The sequence below is a fragment of the Gadus morhua genome, chromosome 11 (genome assembly GCF_902167405.1).
Source record: "Gadus morhua chromosome 11, gadMor3.0, whole genome shotgun sequence".
Classification (NCBI taxonomy): Eukaryota; Metazoa; Chordata; class Actinopteri; order Gadiformes; family Gadidae; genus Gadus; species Gadus morhua.
The window spans coordinates 4,138,478-4,147,949 of NC_044058.1; the positions used below are offsets into that span (position 1 = coordinate 4,138,478).

A 9,472-nucleotide genomic window follows, 5' to 3' on the forward strand; every position below is an offset into this window, starting at 1 on the left:
GGCCAGAGTATCTGGGAGAGAATTGAGAAGCTCTACCCCTCCCAGGAGCCCAGTAAAACTAAGGGGTTTGTTCGTACGAAGTGCCTATCAATCCCTATTGGAGACTGGCCACTGTATGGTGGAGAAGGACGTGCCACTACAGCTAGAGGCGAGGCATTGAGCCCTAATTCCTCTTCCTCCATGGATAACCCTACTACCTATCAAAGTCGACTGTGCTATGAGGGGGGATCAGGGGGGACGTTCCCTAGATGTTTCTCAAGGGGAGCAACAAGCAGCCTTGAGTTACAGCAAAACGGTAAATCCTCTTCATCATCACCTGATAGTAAAAGCTCAAGCTTCAATTCAGAAGAGTCGATACCTTCAGTGTCTCCAGTGCCAGATTATATTTGGAGGAGAACCTCAGGGAGGCAGTGGCAGAGTATGCTCCTAGAGGGACGTAGCGTTCAGTGGGACAGAGGCACAAAACAGTTAGGCACCAGGTCTCTGGACAGACGCACAGCCAATTTCACTAAGACGTGGGCTGTGCAAGAAGCGGGACTTGTGCCCTGTGCCATCAGACAACCACAACCTCCCCTAGAGGAGGAGTCTTCAGTTCCCTCCCCGAACGAGCCCGGACATACGGATGGGAGGGCAGGGAGAAGTGAGGAGGAGAATGGGACAGCAGACGCCGTTGAAGGCGGAGGTGGTGCGGAAACAGCAGGCGGGACAAGCCACAGAGTGAGCAGCGCTGAGCTGAGAATGAGGTCAACGGAACCAGAAAAAGAAAAGAAAAGAAAAGAGATGCAGAGTGATGCCAGAATGCTTGGAGAGAAAATGACAGACAGGGAAGGAAATGGAGCAGTGGAAAGTAGCAGCGTGGCCGAGGACGTGTTTGACTCAGGCGCTCCACACATCGCCCTCGGACCCACGGTGAAGAAGGCAGCGCCTCAGAAGCTGATCATTCCCTCGGCGGCCAGCGTGAGGAATAAGATCCACCAGTTTGAGAGTCTGAGTCAGAGAGCTGTGGGCTCCGCCGCCGGCCAGTTCCCCAAGCCCACCAGGACCTTCTCCGTTCCAGTCCAGCCCAGTTGGGTCAGTGAGGGGGTGAGAAGGAGTGCATCAGAAAAAGCGTTGAGCAGGCTCAAGGGAAAGAGGGAGGAGGTTGGAGAGGGGACAAGGTATGAGGATAAAAGGAGAGAGGAGGAAGAAAACATATCAGAGGGCAGCTCAGGGAGACGCAGACAAGGGAGTCTGGACAGGATTCAAAGTGAGAATCAAGAGAAGTCTCAAGTTGCACAGAGAAGCTTGAACCAGAGGTTTGAATTTATGGAGGAGGTAGGAAAAGGAATAAACAGCAGAGATGTTGACGTCGTTGAAAGCAGAGACGTGGAGGTTTTTGGTAAATATTCAATGCCAAAGAATGAAATGGAGATCCCTTTGAACAGACAAGCCAGAAGCAAATTATACATAGATGAGACAGATGTCTGCAAAGCCAGGCCAAGTACCGGAGATGCTACCTCCACTCTTACATTAAACCTTCTTCATCACCTTGACCCCTCCCTCAGCAGTCCAGAGCTAATGGGGGATCAGAACCAATCTATCTTAGGCATGTCTTCCGATGTCGGCGACGGGGACAATACTCCGACCAACATTCCCCTGGACTGGCCTTTCCTCTCACACCACCCACTGCCAGGACATTCCACTCCCACTAGCACCACCACCATTGATGGACAAGATGAGAGAGGTCACATTGCCTCTGAAATCTATGAGCAGACACATTCAACACCAGAGCCAAGTCCATACAGGAGCCTCGTGGACCTGGCCCCTCCTGTCGCCACGGATCTCCATCGTAAGGGGACGAAACGGAACGAGGACCTGAAAGCCTGGGTGGCCAGCGTGAACCAGAAGATTGAGGGCTTGAGCGACGATGATGATAATGATGATGATGATGATGATGATGACGAAGGCACAGAGAAAGATGATGATTCCAACTATGATTCAGACTCGGCAGACTCCTCATTGACTATAACCAGTAACATGAGCCAATCGGATCGCAGGAGCTTCTCTGTGAGGTTGGTTGACAAAGCATTATTATTACCGACCAACCTAACTTGCCTAGCTTTTTTGCTTTCGCATGCTTTTAGGATTCATATGCTAGGGCTGGCCTTTAAGGATAATTTGTGGATCATAAGACCTGCACCTTATTTTCCTAATAATCATAATAGGTGACTAATCAACAATTGTTGACGTTGGTCCATATTGTTCGAGAACGCTTCACCCACCTGCCACAAAATGTGCTGCAAGATAACTCTTAGGGGCAATATCCCCCGCCTTGAGGAATCGTGTGTTTGCAACTGACAGGGTCACATTATTATGATATAAGTGTCTGACAACATTATGGAAAGGACCCCTACAGAGAAAAACTTTTGTCATTGTATTTTTTTAACATTTTATTATCATGCTCAACCAAGTTTTGCTCAAGTAGAAGTCTCACTACTACTATAGAGTAAAGAGTTGTAAAGAACTAGTAAAGAACTGTGGAAACGAGTATTGGAGAGAGGAGTGTTGGCCGGAATGTTTTGTGTAGGACAACAGCAAGCATGGCTTAGTGGCGTATTCACCCAGAGGTTTGGCGGAAGGAGGCTCGAGGATATCCGAGCATGACTCCTCATTGACCGTTAGGAAAAGAGAAAAAAGCAATGCATGCACGCTTCTTTTATTTTCTTTGTAGTTGTATTTATCTTCAACAGGTAGAGCATGGCATTAACACTGTTTACTATGTGCACAGAATTGTGGACTCAAGTGTCTACCAAAGGGCATATTCAGTGTGCTCTGCATCCAACTCACCCCCTTCCCCTGCCGCAGCCTTGCAGACCTGTGTAACTTCGGCGGAGTGGACTACGAGTCCGGGAGTGAGAGTGAGGGGTGTCTCCCCGGGCGTCGCTCGGCCTCCCTGAGTTCCAACACCTCGGCCCAGAGGTTTGGCGGAAGGAGGCTCGAGGATATCCGAGCATGACTCCTCATTGACCATTACTTAGACTCAATAACAAACTAAATAAAAAAATCTGCATAAAGCAAAAGGCACGAATTTGGCCGAGGCCTGATTTAAGGAAAGAAAAGAGAAAAAAGCAATGCATGCACGCTTCTTTTATTTTCTTTGTAGTTGTATTTGTCTTCAACAGGTAGAGCATGGCATTAACACTGTTTACTATGTGCACAGAATTGTGGACTCAAGTGTCTACCAAAGGGCATATTCAGTGTGCTCTGCATCCAACTCACCCCCTTCCCCTGCCACAGCCTTGCAGACCTGTGTAACTTCGGTGGAGTGGACTACGAGTCCGGGAGTGAGAGTGAGGGGTGTCTCCCCGGGCGTCGCTCGGCCTCCCTGAGTTCCGACACCTCGGCATTCTCCTGCGTGTCAGTGATGCCCACCGAGGAGCTGGACCGCCTCCTGGCTGACGTCAGGAGCCTGGACGAGGACTCTCTGCAGGTAGCAGCACAGGGTTGGGAAGGAGGGGCCGGGTCCGAGGCCTCAGAGATGTTAAGGGACATTACGGATGATGCAATCCACATAGCCGCCTCTCCTGGCTTCATTACAACATTACAAATATAATTTGTAGAAATTACTTTGTAGCTGATTCTGCTGAAGAGTGTGTGTGCATTGGTCAACCCCTCGCCACGAATGTAAATGCTGCTAGCGGTTTGTGATGCTGCTGCTAAAGTTCGACTGCTACTAAAGTGCTACTGCTTATTTTTTACTTTCATGACAAGGGTTCAATCCCTCATCCGAAGGACTTAAGCAGGATCGCTAATACTATGTCTTTTCGGCAAATGATATTGGTCACAGATGTTTTAAGCATATGACCGTTAGGGAGATTCTCCCTCTTTAGATAATTTCAACACCATTCTGTTTTCCTTCATCATGTCCATTGGATGCACAAAAGGATACGTTGAGGGTTTTATGTCAACCTGCCTGTCTACCTCTCTACCTGTGTAGAACTACAACGACGTAGTGGTGGTGGTCCTCCATAAGGACATCGGAGTAGGGCTGGGTTTCAGCATGGCAGGAGGAGCAGACCAGAACAAGCCAATCACGGTAAGGAATACAAAAAAAAAAACTTATTACTTGGGTTGTGTAGTTGTGGGTATTGAGGTTTGTGTGTGTGCCACCTGTGTCCTAATCTCTTCTGTTGGGTCCCATCTTTTCTCCAGGTGCACAAAGTATTCCCCCTTGGGGCTGCAGCCCAGGAGGGCTCCATGCGGGCTGGTTACCAGGTCCTGTCCATCAACGGCACAACCCTCTGTGGCTCGGGACACTGGGAGGCCACCCGGACCCTGAGGAAGGCCAAGAGCCGGGGGATGGGGGTGGTGGTCCTGAAGAGAAGAAAGGGCCTCGCTCCCTCTGCAGGAAGAGAGGGGGTGGATGAGCTAGACAGTGCTCTGGTTCAATCCAGAGACCCAGGTAAGAAGGGTGCATCCTGCATCATTTATGCCTTTACATCACTTCACAAGGGATAATGATAACTCTTGCTCTGAAGACCTAATGTGTGATAGGTCTACTTGGCTGTTTTTAACTTGGCTGTGTGTGTGTCTGATTTTCTACCAGGTCAGCGTGTGTGTGTTCAGTTGGAAAAGCAGAGCAGGGACCTGGGGTTCAGCCTGGAGGGCGGAGTGGGCTCCAGCCTTGGGGACAAGCCGCTCAGCATACAGAAGGTCTTTCAGGGTGAGTCGTCATCAGTCTCCATATTCCCTCGTACTATCCCCTTAGAATCTCTCACAGAGACACCATGCGGCCATCGGTTGTTTGTTTGTTGGCGGAAAGGAGAAGCGCACACATTATTAACTGTGTAATGTCTCATTACAGTCCACGATATATTTAAGTTCAAGTAAATGCCACTCAATGAAACAATTCCTGAAACTTTCATGTTCATCATTTAATTTAATAAGAAATTGAGCTCTCTAGATGCAGAATACTAAAAAGTATATGCTGCACTAATTGGTCAAATATGACCTGGGGTGCATTGTACTTTAACAATAGACAATCCTTGATGATGTCAAAGAGTTTAAGGCCATAGTTTAACACCAATATCTTCCAGATCGATTTTTTATTAATTTCTTTATTTGATTTCTAAATGTGCACTAGATTTAATCTTGTATTTTGTAATCAAGTATATGAGGGAAAAATGGCCATCCCTTAACTAACTTTCCCTTTGTCTTGGTACCAAGGATTGATTTTGACCTTCTCCCTTTGTGTTTTAAGGGGGTCCAGCTAGTCAGGTGCTTCCTGGGGACGAGGTGGTGGAGATTAATGGTGTGGACACCACAGGAATGAGACGCCTAGAGGTCTGGACCTTCATCAAGAACCTGCCCCCTGGCCCTGTGGATGTTATACTGCGCCGTCCTTTAACGACATTGCATACATAAAGGAGGATGTATCCTGGGTATCACGGCATCTTCACTTTTGCTTACTTTCCGGGCAGCGATGCAAGACCATGTGCCTTAAAGACTGTCACCAATAACAAGTAGGCTTGGTCCTCCTACCAGCCACACTATTTTAGAAGGAATTAAGACAGGAGTGAAGGAGAAGCAGAAGGGACGATGAAGGAAGGCATATTGTCAACAACAAAGCACTGAAGAAAAGCCTCTTAGACTATGGATCACTGTTACAAAGGATGTAATATATTGTGAATAGAAGACAAAATATGTTTAAAACTATTGTGTGCACTTATCCTCATCCTCATCCTCATCCTCATCGTCATCCGCTTATCCGGGGTCGGGTCGCGGGGGGAGCAGCTCAAGCAAGGGGCCCCAGACTTCCCTTTCCCGGGCCACATTGACCAGCTCTGACGGGGGGATCCCGAGGCGTTCCCAGGCCAGTGTTGAGATATAATCTCTCCACCTAGTCCTGGGTCTTCCCCGAGGTCTCCTCCCCACTGGACGTGCCTGAAACACCTCCCAAGGAAGGCGCCCAGTGGGCATCCTTACCAGATGCCCGAACCACCTCAGCTGACTCCTTTCTAAGTAAAGGAGCAGCGGCTCTAATCCGAGTTCCTCACGGATGGCTGAGCTTCTCACCCTATCCCTAAGGGAGACGCCAGCCACCCTTCTGAGAAAACTCATCTCGGCCGCTTGTACCCGCGATCTCGTCCTTTCGGTCATCACCCAGCCCTCATGACCATAGGTGAGGATAGGAACGAAGATCGACCGGTAGATCGAGAGCTTTGCCTTGCGGCTCAGCTCTCTTTTCGTTACAACGGTGCGGTAAAGCGAACGCAATACCGCCCCCGCTGCTCCGATTCTCCGGCCAATCTCACGCTCCATAGTACCCTCACTCGCGAACAAGACCCCGAGGTACTTGAACTCCTTCACCTGGGCTAAGGACTCATTTCCTACCCGGAGTAAGCAATCCACCGGTTTCCTGCTAAGAGTCATGGCCTCAGATTTAGCGGTGCTGATCCTCATCCCAGCCGCTTCACACTCGGCCGCCAGCCGATCCAGTGAGTGCTGAAGGTCACAGGCCGATGATCCAATGAGGACCACATCATCTGCAAAAAGCAGTGACGAGATCCTCAGACCACCGAACTGCAACCCCTCCCCACCACGACTACGCCTCGATATCCTGTCCATGTATATCACAAACAGGATTGGTGACAAGGCGCAGCCCTGGCGGAGACCAGCACCCACTGAGAACGAAACTGACTGGCTGCCGAGAACACGAACACAGCTCTCGCTTTGGGAGTACAAAGATTGGATGGCCCTGAGGATAGACCCCCTTACCCCATACTCCCGCAGCACCTCCCACAGTTTCTCCCGGGGGACCCGGTCATACGCCTTCTCCAGATCCACAAAACACATGTAGACCGGATGGGCATACTCCCAGGCCCCCTCCAGGATCCTTGCGAGAGTGAAGAGCTGGTCCGTAGTTCCACGTCCGGGGCGAAAACCGCATTGTTCCTCTTCAATCTGAGGTTCGACGATCGGCCGAACCCTCCTTTCCAGCACCTTGGAGTAGACTTTACCAGGGAGGCTGAGAAGTGTGATACCCCGGTAATTGGCACACACTCTCTGGTCCCCCTTTTTGAACAGGGGAACCACCACCCCGGTTTGCCACTCCTTTGGCACTGTACCCGACTCCCACGCAATGTTGAATAGGCGTGTCAACCATGACAGCCCCTCAACACCCAGAGCCTTTAGCATTTCTGGCTGGATCTCATCAATCCCTGGGGCTTTGCCACTGCGGAGATGTTTGACTACCTCAGTGACCTCCACCAGGGAAATTGACGACGAAACACCATCAACCTCGAGCTCTGCCTCCAACATAGAGGGCGTGTTATTCGGATTCAGGAGTTCCTCAAAGTGTTCCTTCCAACGTCCGACGACCTCCTCAGTTGAGGTCAACAGAGTCCCATCCTTACTGTACACAGCTTGGATGGTTCCCCGTTTCCCCCTCCTGAGGTGCCGGATAGTCTTCCAGAAACACTTTGGTGCCGACCGAAAGTCCTTCTCCATGGCCTCTCCGAACTTCTCCCACACCCGCTGCTTAGCCTCCGACACGGCAGCCGCTGCAGCCCTTCGAGCCTGTCGGTACCCTGCAACCGAGTCAGGAGTCCTCCAGGATATCATATCCCGGAAGGCCTCCTTCTTCAGTCGGACGGCTTCCCTGACCACCGGTGTCCACCACGGTGTCCGAGGGTTACCGCCCCTTGAGGAGCCTAAGACCCTGAGGCCACAGCTAGCCACCGCAGCTTCAGCAATGGAGGCTTTGAACACCGCCCACTCCGGCTCAATGCCCCCAACCTCCACAGGAATGCCAGAAAAGCTCCGCCGGAGGTGTGAGTTGAAGATACCTAGGACGGGGGCCTCCTCCAGACGTTCCCAGTTCACCCGCACTACTCGTTTGGGCTTACCAGGTCTATCCGGAAATTTCCCCCATTCCCTGATCCAACTCACAACCAGATGGTGGTCGGTTGACAGTTCCGCCCCTCTCTTTACCCGAGTGTCCAAAACATGCGGCCTCAGATCAGATGACACGATCACGAAATCGATCATCGATCTTCGGCCTAGGGTACTCTGGTACCAGGTACACTTATGAGCACCCTTATGTTCGAACATGGTGTTTGTTATGGATAATCCATGACTAGCACAAAAGTCCAATAACAAACGACCGCTCGGGTTTAGATCAGGGAGGCCGTTCCTCCCCACCACGCCTCTCCAGGTGTCTCCATCGTTACCCACGTGGGCGTTGAAGTCTCCCAGCAGAACTACGGAGTCCCCTACTGGAGCCCCATACAGGACTCCATTCAGGGTCTCCAAGAAGGCCGAGTACTCTGAGCTGCTGTTTGGTGCATATGCACAAACAACAGTCAGAGTTTTCCCCCCTACAACCCTTAGGCGCAGGGAGGCGACCCTCTCGTCTACCGGGGTAAACTCCAACACCGCGGCGCTCAGCCGGGGATTTATGAGTATCCCCACACCCGCCCGGCGCCTCACGCCCTCGGCAACTCCGGAGAAGAATAGAGTCCAACCCTTATCCAGGAGTACGGTACCAGAGCTGAGACTGTGCGTGGAGGTAAGCCCCACCAGATCTAACTGATAGCGCTCCACCTCCCTCACAAGCTCCGGTTCCTTTCCCCACAGCGAGGTGACGTTCCACGTCCCCAGAGCCAGCTTCTGCCGCCCGGGTCTGGTCCGTCGAGACCCCTGACCTTCGCTGCCACCCATGTGGCTGCGCACCCGACCCCAACGGGTCTTCCCACAGGTGGTGGGCCCATGGGATGAAGAGAGGGGGGGTGCCACGTAGTTTGTTCGGGCTGTGCCCGACCGGGCTCCGTGGCAAACCCGGCCACCAGGCGCTCGCCATCGAGCCCTCCGTCTGGGCCTGGCTCCAGACGGGGGCCCCGGGCTTCCTCCGGGCCGGGTCACATCTCCTCTTTTTTCGTTCTTCATTGGAGTTTTTTGAACCATTCTTAGTCTGGCCCCTCACCTGAGACCACTCTGCCATGAGAGACCCTACCAGGAGCACAAGGCTCCCGACAACACAGCTCTCAGGTTCACAGGGACACGCAAACCTCTCCACCACGATAAGGTGACGGTTCCAGGAGAGGCACTTAATAAATCCTAAATTAAGCAAACATTGTTGATGCTTGTGTTTAATTACAATTATAAAACTTATATCCAATAGGGGTTCATATATTAAATAAAAGGTCATGGATTTGGATGGATATGGATCAAGTCAGTGAAATGAAAGCATCCAGTTTCGGTTTTGGACTGTTAACAGACATGAGAAGCCTGAGGCATTCAGCCGTCCCTGGCCTTATCTTTGGCTCGAGAGCATCGTTTTAACCAACCTTGAGCCTCGGCTCTGTCGTGAGTTATTCTAACACGCAACATGGTGGGATCTTTCCTTGGTGTGTAAGCATTTATCTATTATACAAGGGAAGGCTTAAAACACTGTCAAAATAGCATTAAAGATACTTTCAGCACAAAATGTTTT

General features: G+C 51.1%; 1 protein-coding gene across 1 annotated transcript; it reads left to right on the top strand.

Annotated features, from left to right (window-relative positions):
* The first annotated feature begins 798 nt into the window (after positions 1–798).
* On the top strand, positions 799–5,698 carry si:dkey-92i15.4 (pro-interleukin-16). The gene is made up of 8 exons (XM_030370339.1): positions 799–1,071; positions 1,753–2,046; positions 2,747–2,958; positions 3,277–3,469; positions 3,977–4,075; positions 4,192–4,441; positions 4,586–4,702; positions 5,240–5,698. The coding sequence occupies exons 1-8, from the start codon at positions 799–801 to the stop codon at positions 5,401–5,403; spliced, it is 1,602 nt and encodes a 533-aa protein (XP_030226199.1). The 3' UTR covers positions 5,404–5,698.
* Positions 5,699–9,472: the final 3,774 nt, after the last annotated feature.

Bases quoted from the DNA above. Each gene is read 5' to 3' on its own strand.
- si:dkey-92i15.4 (XM_030370339.1), top strand. From the start codon at position 799: ATGCTTGGAGAGAAAATGACAGACAGGGAAGGAAATGGAGCAGTGGAA. The intron at 2,959-3,276 runs GTTTGGCGGAAG...CCCCTGCCACAG, and splicing joins TCCAACACCTCGGCCCAGAG to CCTTGCAGACCTGTGTAACT. The intron at 4,442-4,585 runs GTAAGAAGGGTG...ATTTTCTACCAG, and splicing joins GGTTCAATCCAGAGACCCAG to GTCAGCGTGTGTGTGTTCAG.